We start from the raw sequence: 17,890 nt of genomic DNA, 5'->3' as shown, positions 1-17,890 counted from the left end.
TGTAAACATTGTTAGTCTGATCCCTTTTTTCCCAACACAAAGTTGACGAAAGTTTTAAATCTGTCTCTTTCGACAGGAATAAAATCTGCTCAATGTTATCAAGCAACTTTCAAGGGTGATATGAATATACTTTTACAGTAATCCTGAATAGAAAACCAAAAAAAAAAGAACTGATTTGTAACTAATTTGTCCAATATTAGCTTGTGATTTACCACATCTAATCGCTTTCAAATTTTCCAACACTTACAATCCATAGAAGACATCTTGCAGGCTGTTGTAATTCTTAGATGACCTGCAACGATTCTAAGCTCCATCTGCTAATGTCCTCTTTGATGTGCTAATATAAAGGACTGCATTATGAGCAATTAATTTCAAGTTACCCAACAGCTCAAGATGAACAAGAATGAATAAGAGGAAGATGGATGCGTGATCATTACCATTGTTACCACGAATAAAAGCATCACCGTATTTATTTTTCAGCTGCCCATTGACATATTCTTCTGTTTGCTCCATTGCTATATTCATATACCCATCCAAACATGCCAGGATGCCTGCATTGCTGAATGGTAAGTGATAAAAAGGTAACTTTTTCCCCAAAATCCCTACTTACGATGAAAACCCATATTAGAGTTTGATATTCTATTTTCATTAAATATTAACCAAGAAATAAGGAGCTTGAAATTCCCCAGAGACTAATACTGTATTAACAAAGAATCCCTAGAAAGTCATTTTCTCTTAAAATTGTCTTCTTTATTCAGGAGATAAGAAGAAACTCTCTAGGGGAATAAATATCTTTTAAATTTACTGCATTTGACATGGCAGTCCAGAACTCATATAACTGAGATGACAATTCAGACTCCTAAACAAGAAACCTAAAACCATGATAAGATAAAAATTTGACACAGATTAACTCTTGCAGAGTTGGCCAAAAAAAAAGAACATGCCAACAACAACAGCAACCAGTGAGCATGAACTTAAGAACAATAATGATTAGGATATGATGCTATCTACAAGCATCCACACTGCATTAATTTTGATATCTGGAAACAATTACGGTGATTTCTCTGTCTATCTCACTTATGCACAAACCAATAACAAGAAAAATCATTTTAGCTTAGAGAAATCAATCAAATTGAACAAAGTACTATCATTCCTTAAAACTCCTAAAAATCTAAAAGCCAATAAAGCTTTCAAAATGATGTGAAGCTAAAAGCCAGGCACAGCAATTGTAATCACATCAGATGACTGGGATTTATGGCATCCATTCAATATAAGCTCATGAACCTACAAATGACAGGTACATTTAAACAACAGACACTATTTCAAAAGAAAAAAAAATTAAACAACAGATGCTGGGAAATCGACACACAAAAGAAACAGCAGTATTTTGAACTGCTAATCATCCTATGCATATAGGATAAGTCTGAACTCCGAGAAAAGTGACATCTAAAAAGAAACAAGAAAAATGGAGATGACCAACAGAGCTGTAAGATATGAAGAACGAAACGAGAAGAGAGAAATAGAGAGAATAACCTCGATAATCAACACCAGAATTCAGTTTGACAACTACTGGTCGCCCACGAATTGACTTGAGAAAGTCTGCTGGCGTCTTTGTAGTTGCTGACCCTTTCTCTCCTGCTCCGCTCATCTTTTCCACTTAAAACTTGGATATATATATTGCGAAGACGTTATCACGATTGACCAGTACAAAATGTGAACTCTATTTGCTGGGATTAGCCACAACCTTCAAATGAAAAAATGGAAAGCTTATTGACATGCACTAGCAGATTCCATCTGCACAAACAAGTCCTCAAAAACCATAAAAGGTAATACATAATTCCAATTAAACCATATCCTTGTTTTATCCGGAGAAAGAAAATTCTGAACTTATTAACAAGTCTCCAGAATCCCCAATTGGCAATATCTTTATGGTGTTTCCTGTGGATTAACTGAAAAAGAAATCAACAGGTAACTGTTCTATGTATATCCAGACTGTAACTGCACACATACTATTCTAATTTTATGGATATCCTTCCATGTCCTTGCATCAATGCTTTAAGACAAAATGAAAAGGACAAGAATTTAAAAAAAAATATGACTATCAATAACATTCCAATAGAAATAGTAGCATACAAAATTTCTTGAGAAAAAACTCACCCCCAATGTGGAGAAGATTTAGAGGAATTCTATTAGTGTTGTTGTTTAAAATATCAAGCTTTGTTTTTATTTATTATTATTATTATCCAAGTATCAGTATTTGTGATATTTAGTATATCTACATTTCTGGGAAACGGATAAAGAAACAACTTACTAGGATTTCTTTTAAGATGTTAGGATACTATATCAGGGTAAACTACCCTGCAACCATCGAATGTAATTGAAAAGCAAAAATTTGAAAATCTTAGCAAAATATTACTCAAACTTTCAGCTTCTTATGTTTTGTACTCACGCTCAACCATCGTAATTTTAAGCAAAGACTCTATATATCATTTCCAAGGTTTTACATAACAGACTTAAATAATCATGTCAATAAAAAATGCGTTTTCTATTATTCAACTTCATCTAGATGAGATTTTCTTCCCTAGATCTAGTGAATTGGAGGGGAGAAACTAAATTAATTGTTAAATTATCAACAATGACAAGTAAAACTAAAGCCATTAATCCGTAACTTTTCTAGTTTCTAGTTAGCTTGTCTATTAACACCTGAGAATGTATACAAACAGCTTATAATCAACGAGGTTCATGCTAAACAAATGCAAAACACAGATTTCAAAATATTACGTGTGTGTTGTTGTATGTGTTTTTGGATGTACTTCTTCATATTACTTTTAATTGGGAAAACATAAGAAACATCACATATATAACATAAGTATACACATCGAATGAGTGAACATAGACCACAAAAAACAACAAACTAACAATAGAACAAAATTAGTTTTACCTGGGAAAACATAAAAAACATACAGTAAAATATTTCTAAAGAATTTTAAAAATAACTAAAACTAACAAATTATAACATCTTTATATTTTTAAAAAGGTTCAAAATAAAAAAACTCAAAAACCTCTGCACAAACCAGATTATGAAAACAATTGTTGAAGGGATAAAATGGCTTTTGATTTTCTCTAAAGCACAATCCTTTGATAGGAAAAAGAAAATAGAAGCAAAAATAAAATGAGCACCCCCTTCAGTGAAATAGCAAGAACAGTATTTAATTTATGCAATGTGGATTTTTATTTCTTTTTACTGGGGTTCCTGGCATTTTACATCTTAAATCTAGGCAGTAATTCAAGGCAAAGAATTAAAATAATATGCTAAGACACACAATTTCTAGAATAAAGAAAAATTTACAAGGTCTGAAACTGATATCATAAGTCAATAATGATGGTATGAAATTAAGGAATAGACATATCCTTCTGATATATCCATTTGATCTTGCAAAGATATTATGAAGGAAAGTTTCAACTCAACACAGAAAGTCATCATGCAATTTTCATATGCTTTGAAAAAGTAATAAAAATCAAAGCAATGAAGTGTCGTAGCAGAGAAAACAAGCAAAAAATATTTCTTTCTTTTGGCAGATCCATAGCAACAAGACTTGCTTCTAATACAAGACCTTGTGAAATAAGACTTGCTCGAAGACCTAGTTGGCCAAAAGCTCACCACAAATCCCTACGTTCTAACAACAATGAGAATGTAGCTTGAACGCTCAAAAGAACAAGCCTAAGAAACCCAATAACATCTCTCCTAGGAACAATTACACCCAAATGAAGACACTATAAGGTGGAGGCAAACCAAAAAGATTCAAAAGAGAAGACAACATCAACATAATCAACCAGAAGCTCAAGAAACAGCCACAATTCGCAGAAGAACAAAAAAGAGGGAAATCAACCGTGAGCAATCAAATTCATTTAAAAAGTTTCCGACTTATCATCAGCTACAAAACTAAAAAATCAAGAAAATATCAATCAAATAATACGTTAATCAACTCTTGCATTTCCTCCTTCCAGGAACGAGCGCAAAGCATAAGAAAACTGAACAAAAATACTCGAACAAACGAGGTCCTTCCTTACTTGGTGTCTAGCTGAATCCGGATTGCCACTCAGACTCAGGTGATTTTCTTCAATTCGCGATTTCCTTCTGTTTGCAACGGTAAGTTGAGCAGCGAAGCAGAGTTAGGGTTTTCTTCTGTTATAAAATAAAAATGAAAGTGAAGAGGGGAGGGAGAAGTGCACTGATAAATGGAGGGAGAGGAGGGGAATACAAAGAGGGTTATTTTGGTCTTTTCATGTCTAATAAAAATGTATATATATATTTCAGTCATAAAGATATTCTGAAATTTCTGTAATTATAAAAATAATAATAATAATCAGATTATGATTAAAATCCATGTAGTAAATTACTAAACGTACCTTTTTTGGAAAAATTTTTCATTCAATTATATATAATTTTTATATTTTTAAATTTACAATCAATATTTCTTAAAATCATAAATAATATTATATTAAAACTAATAAAAATTTAATATATATTTTTTAAAAAAAATTACGATAAGAACAAAACTCGAATTCTCACATGAAATTATTATATAATTTATGTTATTTATAAAATTATTTATATTTTTATTATTTCATAAAAAGTAAATATTATTACAATTAAATAAATAAATAAATTTCACGTGGAAAAAAATTAAGGTTCATAACACTTTTTTTTTTTGTCTTTTCACGTTCAATGAATCGATCTCCTGCAATCATGGAATCAAGAAAAGAAGAACATTAAGGTGACAACAGAATCTGAATTCATTCATAACTCAAAAATTATTCTTTTCCAGTTTTCACATCCTGAAAATGAAATCCCTCAAAAACCCACTTCCCAATTTCATCTTCAAACGCTCTGCAGAACCAAACATCGTCATCCTCAATTCCCAATTCCAAGCATATCTCTCACGATTCACTCTCCATCCTCATCACCTAATCACCGCATTATCTAACTCAGAATCTGCCCAACTCACTCAACTCAGCCCGAGTTGTCAGGCCACTTTACCTTCATCCTTTTCTGAATCTCAACCAAACCACGAACCCATTTCCAAGACGAGCTTTAATGATCTTATTTTCTCACTCCATAGAACCCGACTGTTTTCCTCAAACAGTGAATCTACCGGTACCCTTTTGTCATCTTCTTCAAAACAGTTCAAACCTGCGACGAAAACCAGACCTTTGGATCAGAATTCGCGCAAATGGACTCAGTCGAGGTTCTTTTCGAGTGAAATTTCAGACCCAAATCCCAAACCTCCTTTAAATGAAATCACTGTTACCTCAACGATGAGCTCGCCGGAGGAGAGCTCAGCTTCCATCGATGCAGGTTCTTTAATGCGAAAGCCGATCAGTTTATGGCCTGGAATGTATCATTCGCCGGTAACAAACGCTTTGTGGGAAGCAAGATCGCGCATGTTTGAGAAATTCTATGATAAACCAGCTGATGAGGATTATCAAGATTTATTGATCGCAAAAACTCCTTCACGTAGCAGGACTAGTATTCTTTACAAGTTCTCTTCTGATTATGTGCTTCGAGAGCAGTACAGGAATCCATGGAATAAGATTAGGATGGGTAAATTAGTGGAAGATCTTGATGCTCTTGCTGGAACTATTTCTTTCAAGGTACTAACAATTTGTATATTGCTTGAGTTTGGTTCTTGGCAGTGTAATTCAGTAAGCATTATGTTGAGAAAATAAATCTCCCATATACACACAATCACACAATAGTATGCTTATGTCACAGCAGGACTGAGAAGAAACTTTTCACTATGATAAAAGGAGAGGCATCACCAATAGAATTGTAAACTTTTATATTGTCAAAGTACCAAGGTTTTTCTTCATTATATTCTCAAAATATTTGTTAGATATACACAATATTTTCAGAATATATACAGAATATTCACATAATCAAGTCATATCAACACATTATATATAAATTCCATGCTTTGCTTGGATGAAATCTGATTCTAAGTGGTTTTGTTTGATCAAATGCTAATGCTAAGATTAATATTTCTTGCTCTTCTTGTCTCTATACTCCATTTTCTTTAGGCTTTTGGATTAGAAAGAATTTACTTTGCAGTATCCTCTTTGAGATTATGTTCATCTTCTTTAGGTTCCCTTGGGTGTCTGTATGTTGGCGTGTATATAAATATATAATATTCTTGTGGTACCAGCCATTGGAGCCAAGTGTTCTCCTGCTTGTATTGATGATACCCAGAAGTCTTGAACTATGAAATTATGTTAATGTCCAAATAAGATGACTTTAAGCTTCAAAACTACATTCATGACTACCTTGGGCTATTTTATTTATATGCGTACGAGTTGGGGCCCGCGTTCAAGATTTTGTAATGGATGAGATATTCAAGATTTTATAATGTATGCATTTGTTTCTTGACCAGCATTGTAGCAGCGACAATGGCTTAACAAGGCCGATACTCTTGGTCACTGCTTCTGTTGACAGGATGTTGCTGAAAAGACCAATTCGTATTGACACCGATTTGAAAATAGTTGGTGCTGTTACATGGGTTGGTAGGTCCTCAATGGAGATTCAACTGGAAGTGATTCAGCCCACAGAAGGTACTTCCTACCAAATTTTTTACCTTTCAGACTATTCTGGTCATGGCAGAACTAAAATTTCTCCCAAGAAACTATTATTTATCTTTTGGCAGTCCTCGAATTGGATCCATTTTGCTATAACTAAGCATGTTGTTTGACATGAAAATCGAGGTTATGTCTAGGTATTTTTTTCTTTTAGTAGTAAATCTCACCTATGGCTGGCAGAATATGGAAATGAATGTAAGTTGGATATGCAGTGAGTATTATGAGAGATGCCGTACAAAACTAAAGATTTCGGGTAAGCTAGATGAGGAAATTGAAATTCATTCGCTTGTTTGTCGAGCTGGTTCTGGTGGAGAGTATTTTGAGGCAAAACACATTAATGACTAGCATTTTTTGAAATTTGATGGCTATCCCATGCTTTATATAAAAAAGAATGACCGGAATTCGTCAATGTTGCTTTAACAAAGGTCTAATTTTCACAAAATAGGGGCTGCCATTCTATTTTCAGAAACGTCTGAAATAAATTCCCAATACCATTTGCAGTATTGGTTGAAGTATATCTCTGCTTCTTTCATTATTTTTCATTGAACTGTATGAGTCTTGATAAACCTCATGTTATGAGCATAACAGTTGAGATGGCAAGTAAAATTGGACCTAAGGTCCTTGTTCAAGACTATTAGGTTTTGTTAGCAAACTACTAATTAAAAATATTAACGTTTTCATCTTCCAGCAATGTGCAAACCATGGGTGAACTTGCTTTTATTTATTGCCCAAACTTTTCTTTTCTTTTGTCTTTGTTGGTCTGATGGAAATGCTATCAGAATTTAGAGATATTTTTTTCTCAATTAAATGTTGTGCATCCTTGACAGTTCTGTATCATGCTTCTTATAAATTCATTTATCATCTTCTGCAGATACCACAGATGAATCAGAATCGCATGCTCTTACCGCAAACTTTACATTTGTGGCTCGTGACTCCCGAACAGGGAAATCAGCTCCAATTAACCAGATCTTGCCTGAAACAGAGCATGAAAAATTGCTTTGGGAAGAAGCAGAAGAAAGGAACAAAATGAGGAAACTGAAGAAGGCAGAGTATAGAAGCAATTCCGGAAATGAGAATGAGGATAGGCTCCATGAGTTGTTGGCTGAAGGACGAATATTCAATGACATGCCAGCATTGGCAGATAGAGACAGCATTCTTATAAGGGACACTCGCCATGAGAAATCTTTGATTTGCCAGCCACAGCAAAGGAATGTTCACGGTAGGATTTTTGGGGGGTTCTTGATGCGCAAAGCATTTGAACTGGCCTTCTCTACTGCTTATGCCTTTGCTGGTGCTGCACCACGTTTTGTTGAAGTTGATCATGTTGACTTCTTGAAACCTGTGAGTAGCCGACTATTGCCATTTGATCTGTAACGACTTTTTAGCAACTACCATAAACATTGAACGGTAACTACTGCTATGATGTGAAGTTGAAACTTGTTACCACTAGGAATCAATTTAGAGCATTGAGCAGTATTTGTTTTGCTTATGCAGGTGGATGTTGGGAACTTTCTTCGGCTCAAGTCTTGTGTTTTGTACACAGAACTTGACAACCTGGCTGAACCCCTTATAAATGTGGAAGTTATAGCTCATGTTACAAGGCCTGAGCTCAGGTCCAGTGAGGTGAGCAGCTGAATTTCGCTATATACACAGCATTCTGTGGATAAAATTGCTTTTCTAAAAGAAAATATAACTTTTCTTGCCTGCATATGGATTCAAATATTCTTCCTTGGCATGCATATTAAACAAATTTCTAAGCAGGGGAAAAGAAACAAAGCAAATTACTGATAAATTCACTAAAATGGATGTAAAAAGTTCAGGAGGAAAATGTTGAAAGGAATCCATCTTAAATTTTTCCTGGCTAAGCTGTTGCTTGCAACATAATGTTAGTCGTTGATTATATCCATCTTAAGTTTGGTTTTTCTGTTAATTCAGTTTCCTTTTAGCTTGGACTGTACGTAAGTGGAATTCAACACCTATGTGATGGTCTTTTTTTCTCCTGTTTTGTTATCTGATATGAGATTTATGCAGGTATCAAATAAATTCTACTTCACATTTACTGTCCAGCCTGAGGCCATGAAAGACGGATTGAGGATTCGGAATGTTGTTCCAGCTACCGAGGAGGAAGCAAAACGGGTGCTAGAACGCATGGATGCTGAGAGATGCCAGTGAGCTGAACCATGAGGAAGACGCTCCATCCCCCTTAGGAAAATGGAGAGAGACTTAAACTGGAAACCAGAGTGTCCTAAAACTTTTAATTCCAATTCCAGCATCCAAAAGCCTGAAGCTGAATTTTTTGTAGAGCCCCATTGACTGTTTGGTTAGCTAGAAAATAAAGAAAAGAGGACAGAACAGGGAAGAGTGGTAGAATACAATTATAAATAATTGGTCATGAATTTAAGTTTCGTGATAATTGGTCTACTTGAAAACCAGAGAGAGAACCATCATCCTAAATTTGTTTCTTTTTAATTTTTTCAAATGAATAAATTTAAAACCTTCTAACAATTGATTACGGTCAGTGCTTTTTAATTTATAGATATAAAATTCAGATCTATGAAATCGAAACTCACAAAAAAAGACAAAAAAAAGAAATAACTTGAAAAAATACGAAATAACTTAGACAATTTACATATATAGTAGATGGACTATTCTGGTACTTCTACTTATTTTCAGATCTAAGTAACCTCTATATATTACACATAACATCAACAATTCCAAAATCTTTAACTGAATATACCTAGATACAAGAAAGAACAATCAGACTAAAAGTTGAAAAGACTTCAACTTTCAACAAAACATTCACCATCTTGCATTAATCACCTTGCTTTGACATACACCCAGCATGGAGATTTCCGCAGAGAAAGGAATAGCCTATGAAAAAGATCAGCAACTATGACGAGGAGGAGGTTTCGTCATCTGAAGAACTATAACGCGGTTTTCCATTTAGTCTCGGAAAAATTGGCGTAAAGGTTGGATTTGCTGGCATAGGCCGGACACAATTGTATATGGTTCTCTCATTGACCTTTCCAACTTCCTTGCATACATGATCAAGAATAGAAAGAAAATCCCTCACTACCATGAAAAATCGGAATGGATGAGCTTCTTCCTTGGCTGAATTCCCATGGAAATACTCAGTTATTTCCTTCACCGTGGAAAGGGCAATGCTTTCTTGAGCTTGGATCCTTGCAATCTCTTCCTGCGACTTCTTTAAGAATGTGTTCATTGACTCAGAGAACTTTCGAGTGGTCTCCTTCAATGCAATTTCCTCGTTCAGTTTTAGCACTTCCTTTATTTTTGTGATTCCAGCGGCAAGCTTGGTGACTTCACTGCTTAGCACATCTGAATCCATTGCAGCAGCTTTCTTTACGTTCATTAGCTCCCCACTAAGACCTGAGACCACTTGTAGGCCAAGCTTCCTAAATTCAACATCATCCTCGAATTCTGATTGCCCAATTTTATCATCTTTGTGAGTCTGATTGGTACCAGAAAGCCGTGAGCCTTCAGATCTAATGATCTCCTGCACGACAAAGTGCAGGAGAGTGGTTTTACCATCCGTGCCCTTAATATCTACAAGCTTTAAGAGTGTATCAAGCTTGAAGGCATGGGCATCCCCACGGTTGGTGCCCACATTCATTCTGTTCCCAGTTTTGAGCACTGCTTCTAAAAGCTTCAGAAACATTCGGCTCTTCCTCAATTCTTCACAAGCAGCCTGCAAATCAGTGAAGTGTGAGGCAGTACCTTGAAGATATCCATGCAATGGCATTAGGAAAAATCATAATTCTATCATTTGAAGCAATAAGATCATGAAATCCATGTTACACTATGGAGCTCAAGAAGAAAGATCAAGATAGCCCGGGCAAAGGTAACAAAAGAAGATACAGTTGCCAAGAATCTATGATTGAACCATCCGGCATAACTAAAAAGAAAATAATATTCGCAAGCCAGTAGGTTTTTTGGGTTAAGTGGCTAAACCACTTTCATAGCATATGCGTGATGAACCCAGGAACAAACCCTCACTTGTGGAGCAAGTAACCGCCGAGCTTCAGTTAACAGGTACTCAGGTAGGTTACTACCTTTTGCTTATCCGCTATGCAACTCAATTACCAGATATTTCAAATCGGAAGAGAGGATGCAACCATCACTCTGTTGTTTAGAAAAATATGAAAAGTGAATAACTTGGAGATTTCGGTAAACATACTAAATCCTAAAAACTGCTGTGGGTATTAAATGAATTAATTGATGAATTAAGCTTTTTCGGACAAAGACTAGTCATTGCATACACTAAGGACTTAAACATACATGCGACCCTCTCCATTACAAGTTTCTCTGATCAGCTTAACAGGATACAGTTCCTAATTATAAATGAAAATGCTGAGCTTGTGAGATTCTGGACATGAAAACCCACTTGGTTGATATACTAAGCTTGTGAATCTCATAAGCTTCCCAATCATCAAATTCAATTTGTTCATGATAGACTCCAGGAAAATAAAGGGAGAAAATACCTGAAACTATCCCACTTACTGCTCTAATATTTGATGGCATGATGAGCTTTTATTAAGGACTTAAACATACATGCGACCCTCTCCATTACAAGTTTCTCTGATCAGCTTAACAGGATACAGTTCCTAATTATAAATGAAAATGCTGAGCTTGTGAGATTCTGGACATGAAAACCCACTTGGTTGATATACTAAGCTTGTGAATCTCATAAGCTTCCCAATCATCAAATTCAATTTGTTCATGATAGACTCCAGGAAAATAAAGGGAGAAAATACCTGAAACTATCCCACTTACTGCTCTAATATTTGATGGCATGATGAGCTTTTATTAAGGACTTAAACATACATGCGACCCTCTCCATTACAAGTTTCTCTGATCAGCTTAACAGGATACAGTTCCTAATTATAAATGAAAATGCTGAGCTTGTGAGATTCTGGACATGAAAACCCACTTGGTTGATATACTAAGCTTGTGAATCTCATAAGCTTCCCAATCATCAAATTCAATTTGTTCATGATAGACTCCAGGAAAATAAAGGGAGAAAATACCTGAAACTATCCCACTTACTGCTCTAATATTTGATGGCATGATGAGCTTTTATTAAGGACTTAAACATACATGCGACCCTCTCCATTACAAGTTTCTCTGATCAGCTTAACAGGATACAGTTCCTAATTATAAATGAAAATGCTGAGCTTGTGAGATTCTGGACATGAAAACCCACTTGGTTGATATACTAAGCTTGTGAATCTCATAAGCTTCCCAATCATCAAATTCAATTTGTTCATGATAGACTCCAGGAAAATAAAGGGAGAAAATACCTGAAACTATCCCACTTACTGCTCTAATATTTGATGGCATGATGAGCTTTTATTAAGGACTTAAACATACATGCGACCCTCTCCATTACAAGTTTCTCTGATCAGCTTAACAGGATACAGTTCCTAATTATAAATGAAAATGCTGAGCTTGTGAGATTCTGGACATGAAAACCCACTTGGTTGATATACTAAGCTTGTGAATCTCATAAGCTTCCCAATCATCAAATTCAATTTGTTCATGATAGACTCCAGGAAAATAAAGGGAGAAAATACCTGAAACTATCCCACTTACTGCTCTAATATTTGATGGCATGATGAGCTTTTATTAAGCACGAAGGCACGAGATTTTGGAGTATCTGTTTAGTTTTGTACGAGCAAAACAGCAGCACCACTAACCTGATTGAATACTGCTGTATTTGCATTCATCTTAGCAGAGAGAATAAAACTTACCTCCAGTGTCTCGAAAGATCTTCGAAGGTACTCAACTTCTGAGTCAAAATTGACAACATAAAGCATTGCATCAATCCTCTTGAATGCAAAAGGTACATCAATCACAGCCTTGAGGAATTTCTCAGCAGGACCTAGCTTAAATGGTGATTCGTCTTTGAACTCTTTCAGTTTCCGCTCTTCATCCTTCGTTGGAGCCATCTTTAATAAGCTTTCAAGAAGCTCAGTCCCCAGTGTATCTGAATTACCTGCTCAATAAAATAGAAAATTTGAAATACTATGGCAAAAAATGTCTAGGATCTAGGTGTAAACACCTTCAAATTCTGTTAGACAGAATAGAGAACATGAAGAGTGGATGCTTGTAACGTAGCTCAATCAATAAAAAGTAGCATTCTAGATGCTTTATTCTTACAATTTTGCGATGTTAGCATACTAGGCGCCTCCAAAAAATTGCTTTTTTCACTTAGGAAACGGGGAGAGAATGCATTTTGACCATTGATAAGCTGATGAGAAGGGGAAAATAATGGTAAACGGTTGTTATCTGTGTAAGAAAGCTGCAAGGTCTTGTAATCATATTCTCCTCTGGTGCCTGGTGGCATACGTCTTTAGCTTCTTAGGGATAAACCAGGTTATAGCAGGATCGGTGTGGTATAAGATATGGGCTTAGAAGGGAATATGTAAAAAAAAAAATTATGAAGTTTATTCCCTTGACTAATTTTGGAGTGATTTGGAAATAGAGAAACAGTAGGGTTTTTGAGAGGATAGAATGTGAGATGTCTAAAATTAGGGATAGATGGTTACATTAATTTAACTCTTTGATGTTGGGTCATGACATTTATAGGTTGGAAGATTTTGGGAATGTCATAGTTATACTAATAGAACTGTAAATATCTTGTAAATGGGTGGTACTTCGTTGGAGCTTTTATTTTAATATACTTCATATACTTTTTATTTCCAAAAAAAAAAATTGCGATGTTTGCATCCCCATGTCTGTATAGGCTTCGACACTTGAGGATCCATCTATGATCCCATTTGCTTTTTATTTCAGTCCCTAATGGCAGACTTAGCAAGCTGCAAATGATTAATTTATAGCCTTGTTCGACAATATAAGGATATGAAAGACAAACTACGCCAGAGGACAGTGTAAGAATTTCGTATTTGACCTTAGTACTAATAGATAAAGCTAGTTACCTTCCGCGAGGGCATCACAAACTTCATCGATGGTTACATTAAGTGCCCTCAACAAAATTGCAATGTTCTGAGACTTCTTAGGATCAAGAACCCTAGTATCTGGATTCAGTAATGGAACAACTGGCCTCCTTCGACCATTATCTTTAGAAGCTAAATTCGAATTATTCACCATGAAAAGAGTCTCGATCATTTCCTCATTCAACCTGCAATGGATTCACGGGTATCCAACAAATAATTAGACTAAAGTAAACAATAAACCAATCCAATCTGCCATCAGGGAATTCACCACAACCAAGACTAACCTAAAAAGTATACATATAGACTAAAGTAAATGCAAGTTAATCAAGTTTAAAGCAAGAAATCATTCAAGAACCTGACAGAAAAAGAAAAAGATAAAAGCTTGGAAAAAGTCTCACTGAAAGGAGCTGGCTTTAATCTGATCCCACACCATTGCCCGATCAGAACTAGCTCTGACTTTATCCCAATGCAAAGGCTTTAGCTTTGGCTTAAGGATCTCCTCATTCTGTTCCAAACTCCCATTTTCTTTTAGCTCCGAATTCGGAAACACAACCGACTTTGACGGCATAACAAAAAGCGGAGGCCCCAGCTCATTTGCTGTCCTTGAAGCCACCGGAATCTCCCAAAACTTCGGCGGAGGAGGAGGTGGAGGTGGTGGCGGCAGCTTTTTGGGTACAAACTGATTAGAAACGCGTTCATTTCTTCCTGGGGTCTGTTTGGTCTGCCATGGGAAACTCGAAATCCTTTCACGTGAGTCCTGGGTATGCCCTGAGGACGAAGAAGACGGAGAAATGGACACCGGAGACTGATTTTCCGGCTTGAAGAAATTGACGACTGAATCTGGGGACTTCGATTTCAAGCTCCCGGGACTCGTAGATGCATTTGTTGAGATTGAATTCGCTGGAGAACATGAATTAGAATATGGGTAAGATGCAGTTCTTGAATTGAAACTTCTGCTACCGAAATTAACTCCACCAATTCCCTGAAACTCTCTCCTCGAACTCGACCCGGTCCCAATCCGGGTCGGGCTATCTTTACGTGCAGAAGATCCTCGGGGAGAAAAGAACTCTTCATCCTCCCCATCGTCTACCTTATCTTCGCAACCACCCAAGTCGCCACTCGGATTAAACTGCTCCCCACTTTGATAATTCGGCGGGAACACATTGTATCTTGGTAAAGGCGGAAGCGGTCTCAACTCAGGAGAACCCAGTTTCTGATACCCAGAAGCAGGAGATACGCCGATTTTAATACCAACATTGCTTGAATTCGCTATAGTCTCTTGGTCTATTCCGCCGTGCGAGTTCGCTAAGGTGCCCAGATAAAGAAACTCTGAGCTGGTGTTCGCCGAGGTGTAGCGAGGCGGTTGTTTGTGGTAATGGGACCCGTCGGAGGGAGCTGTATTTGGAGGAAACAGGCGGAGGGAGTCTGACCTCGAGGACTTGTCAATCGTGGTGGTGGTGGATGGGTGATGACGGTGCTTGAAGAACAGGATGCCGACGAGGAGGAAGACGAGGAGAGCGGCGGAGAGGAGGGAGGTGGAGACGGCGATGAGGATGACGCGGCGGTGGTGGGAAGGGGAGGAGGCATGTTGATTGGGGAACAGGAGGGAGGAGATGTTGGCCGGGAAGGTGGCGAGGAAGGCGGATGGCGGAGGAGGAGGCGGAGATGGGTAGGATGGGAAAAAGGGTTTCTGTGGAGTGTTTGGAGTTGTGGAAAATGGGAACTTGGGTTGCTGTTGGGGTGGAGTTTGGGGTTGAAGATGAGGAGAAGCTGCTTGAGATGAAGATGGCGCTTGAATGGGAGCCTGAGTTTGAGTTTGAGTTTGAGGAGAGGTAACCACAGTGTACAGAGGGTGATGGAGTAAGTGCCGACGGGGATAACCGGCGGTTTTAGTTGCAGGGAGAGCAGAGACAGTGGCGGAGAGAAATAGAGTAAGGAGGTAAAAAAAGACAGTAATGGCGGACATTTTTTGAAAATGAAAAAAAAAAAGAAGAATTATTTCGACATGAAAAGTGCAACGGCGAGAAAGATTAAGAAAAGGGTTTTTTTCCTCTGAATCACTAATGGCTATTTTCAACTTCCAAAAGAGAAAAACAAGAGCAGCTGGCTTGGAAAGACTCAACAAAACACTAAAACAGAGTATTACAGTCACCTTTCAAGATCAAAGCTTTCCTTCTTGTTTACTCTGAGATTCTTCATTTTCCTCAACCAGAGGTTCGTATAAAGTAAGAGAAGACGAGATAGAAGAGAAACCCAGCTCTGTTATCGTTTCTCTGAACCAAAGCCCACTCAACAAAAAAGATTAACAGTTAATAACCATGGTAGCACCCATCAAAACCGTCAAAGAAAATTGCAGAGACAGAAAATGAGTGAAGTGGAGAAATAGCAGAAGAAGAAAAGGTCAAAAGATTTTGAAGAAACAAAAGATCATACAACCAAATGCACCCCTGACAAAATTTTCATTATTGGGATTTGCATCATTTTGCTTGTGAGAGATTCTTTTTCTTTTCTCCTCCACAGTTATCACTTCTGTGAAAAGATGAGCTGTGTGTATAGATATACTGTGAGGGTGTAAGTAAAGCCCAGGACAAACAGAGCTTTCATTTCACACAGCACAAGACTCCGAGTTGAGAAAAAAAGGAGTCATTTTGGCTGTGTCTTGCAGGGCACTGATTTGATGAACAGCGGGATAAGTTTTTTGGCGCTGCAGGAGCTAGAGCGCGTGAAAGCACGCTATGTTTGATGCGGATTGGGATTTGATGAAAATTCATCATTCGATAGCTAAAGCCTAGTGGCGAAAAGTGTTCGTACTGGTGGAAATTTGACATGACATCACGCGCTTTGGTTCTCAACTTTAACCACTACCCTATGATATGACCGTGTAACAGTTACAAAGATCAAAACGGTATTATTTTTAAAATAAAATTTTATATATTTTATTAATTATGTGATAAATTAATATTAATTATAATATAATTTTATTAATAAAATGTCTTAAATTACAATTTTTTATTTAATAAAAAATTCAACAAATTCGTTTAAAAAACACTTAAAATTCAAATCATTTCATCATTTTTTTTTAATTAAACATTTAAAATACCATAAAATTAAAAATATTAATTATTTACTTAAAAATTAAATTTACTACAAATGAAATATTATTTTTATTTTCCAATTCATTACTTTTTTTGAGTTCTTAAGACACTAATTGTTAAACTAAACATTCATTTTTTAAAAATAATAATAATAAACTTGGCAATAATAAAATATCTACGTGGAATATCACAAATCGTTTATATATATGTGTGAAAATTAAATTAAATTAAATAAATAAACTTATATTAAATTTAGCCACCTTAAGTCATTTCATAAATACCCTCAAAAAGGTACCTTAAGATTTTGCATGTTAGCTGTATCACTATCAAATACATGTATGTATGTATATATATATATATATATATATATATTAATGACCATGTTTAAGAAATTGTTGGGTTTTGAAAGTTGAGTTAGTTGAGAACATAGATATGAAGTTATAATGTTAATGTCACCTTAAAAAAACCTATCTAAGGTCATAATCACATGTACCTTAATTTGTTAATGTCTTACATTACAAACAAAATATAGTGTATGGTATGCTGTGTGCTATCCACTTTGTCAAATTTATGAAATTAATTATATAACTATATCTTCCTTTAATTTTAATTTTTTTTTGTATCTATTGACCAATTGAGTAACAATTCCACTTACCTTATTTAAATACATCCCAAATTCTCCACATTTAAATCACATGAATTTTAGTACTCTAAGTATCTTTATTATTACTTTAAATTTTATATTTATAATCAAAATTTTTAAATTAAATTATTTTACGTCATAATTCTGTAACAATATATATTATGATATATTATAGATATTTTAATGATGACATGAATTACCCATTTATACTCAAATTAGATAAAAACTTTGTTTGATACGTAAAAATTAATTTAAGGGTTATAAAAAAAAAATTCCATAAATTTAAGAGAGATTGGGTATTGGTACGTAATATATATAATATAATTTAATAGATTATAATTATCAAAATAAAATGTAACAAAAAAAAAGTTATTTTTTATCAAATTAATCTTCATTTTCATTATAAATTTTTAATTTTAATTAATTCAATTTATAAGTCTGAAAGTAAATACGAAGAAATAAATATTTAAATAACTTTATAATTACAAGTGAATAAATTCAAATTCATCCAAATATAAAATTGAATTAAAATAATTTTGATT

General features: G+C 35.5%; 3 protein-coding genes across 4 annotated transcripts; 1 reads left to right on the top strand and 2 right to left on the bottom strand.

Moving 5' to 3' along the window:
* Nucleotides 1-42: 42 nt before the first annotated feature.
* Nucleotides 43-4,227, bottom strand: LOC110819719 (sm-like protein LSM36B). Its single transcript, XM_022049020.2, has 4 exons — nucleotides 4,072-4,227; nucleotides 1,534-1,744; nucleotides 438-551; nucleotides 43-350 (listed from the first exon to the last, which is right to left on the bottom strand). Exons 2-4 carry the CDS (start codon nucleotides 1,646-1,648, stop codon nucleotides 304-306), a joined length of 276 nt encoding a protein of 91 aa, XP_021904712.1. The 5' UTR covers nucleotides 1,649-1,744; nucleotides 4,072-4,227; the 3' UTR covers nucleotides 43-303.
* A 483-nt stretch (nucleotides 4,228-4,710) lies between these two features.
* On the top strand, nucleotides 4,711-9,138 carry LOC148253673 (acyl-coenzyme A thioesterase 2, chloroplastic-like). 2 transcript variants are annotated; one of them, XM_088219381.1, is made up of 5 exons: nucleotides 4,711-5,655; nucleotides 6,432-6,609; nucleotides 7,505-7,974; nucleotides 8,128-8,256; nucleotides 8,665-9,138. In XM_088219381.1, exons 1-5 carry the CDS (start codon nucleotides 4,846-4,848, stop codon nucleotides 8,803-8,805), a joined length of 1,728 nt encoding a protein of 575 aa, XP_088075507.1. In that variant the 5' UTR covers nucleotides 4,711-4,845; the 3' UTR covers nucleotides 8,806-9,138. The 2 variants fall into 2 exon arrangements, with proteins under 2 accessions (XP_088075507.1, XP_088075508.1); XM_088219382.1 differs by lacking the exon at nucleotides 8,665-9,138 and having other exon boundaries at nucleotides 7,505-8,040; nucleotides 8,128-8,258.
* An 87-nt stretch (nucleotides 9,139-9,225) lies between these two features.
* LOC110808056 (formin-like protein 2) lies at nucleotides 9,226-16,243 on the bottom strand. The gene is made up of 4 exons (XM_088219380.1): nucleotides 14,009-16,243; nucleotides 13,593-13,795; nucleotides 12,405-12,649; nucleotides 9,226-10,342 (listed from the first exon to the last, which is right to left on the bottom strand). Exons 1-4 carry the CDS (start codon nucleotides 15,574-15,576, stop codon nucleotides 9,524-9,526), a joined length of 2,835 nt encoding a protein of 944 aa, XP_088075506.1. The 5' UTR covers nucleotides 15,577-16,243; the 3' UTR covers nucleotides 9,226-9,523.
* Nucleotides 16,244-17,890: the final 1,647 nt, after the last annotated feature.

Source organism: Carica papaya, chromosome 5, assembly GCF_054855325.1.
Source record: "Carica papaya isolate Zhongbai chromosome 5, ASM5485532v1, whole genome shotgun sequence".
Classification (NCBI taxonomy): domain Eukaryota; kingdom Viridiplantae; phylum Streptophyta; class Magnoliopsida; order Brassicales; family Caricaceae; genus Carica; species Carica papaya.
Note: the sequence above shows the minus strand (reverse complement) of the source record. Positions and strands in the feature narration are given on the sequence as shown.

Bases quoted from the DNA above. Each gene is read 5' to 3' on its own strand.
- LOC110819719 (XM_022049020.2), bottom strand. From the start codon at position 1,648: ATGAGCGGAGCAGGAGAGAAAGGGTCAGCAACTACAAAGACGCCAGCA. The intron at 552-1,533 runs GTTATTCTCTCT...TCAGCAATGCAG, and splicing joins TTCTGGTGTTGATTATCGAG to GCATCCTGGCATGTTTGGAT. The intron at 351-437 runs GTAATGATCACG...CTCATAATGCAG, and splicing joins TTTTATTCGTGGTAACAATG to TCCTTTATATTAGCACATCA.
- LOC148253673 (XM_088219381.1), top strand. From the start codon at position 4,846: ATGAAATCCCTCAAAAACCCACTTCCCAATTTCATCTTCAAACGCTCT. The intron at 5,656-6,431 runs GTACTAACAATT...TTTCTTGACCAG, and splicing joins CTGGAACTATTTCTTTCAAG to CATTGTAGCAGCGACAATGG. The intron at 6,610-7,504 runs GTACTTCCTACC...CATCTTCTGCAG, and splicing joins AGTGATTCAGCCCACAGAAG to ATACCACAGATGAATCAGAA.
- LOC110808056 (XM_088219380.1), bottom strand. From the start codon at position 15,576: ATGTCCGCCATTACTGTCTTTTTTTACCTCCTTACTCTATTTCTCTCC. The intron at 13,796-14,008 runs GTGAGACTTTTT...AATCCATTGCAG, and splicing joins ATTAAAGCCAGCTCCTTTCA to GTTGAATGAGGAAATGATCG. The intron at 10,343-12,404 runs GTAAGTTTTATT...ACTGATTTGCAG, and splicing joins GATCTTTCGAGACACTGGAG to GCTGCTTGTGAAGAATTGAG.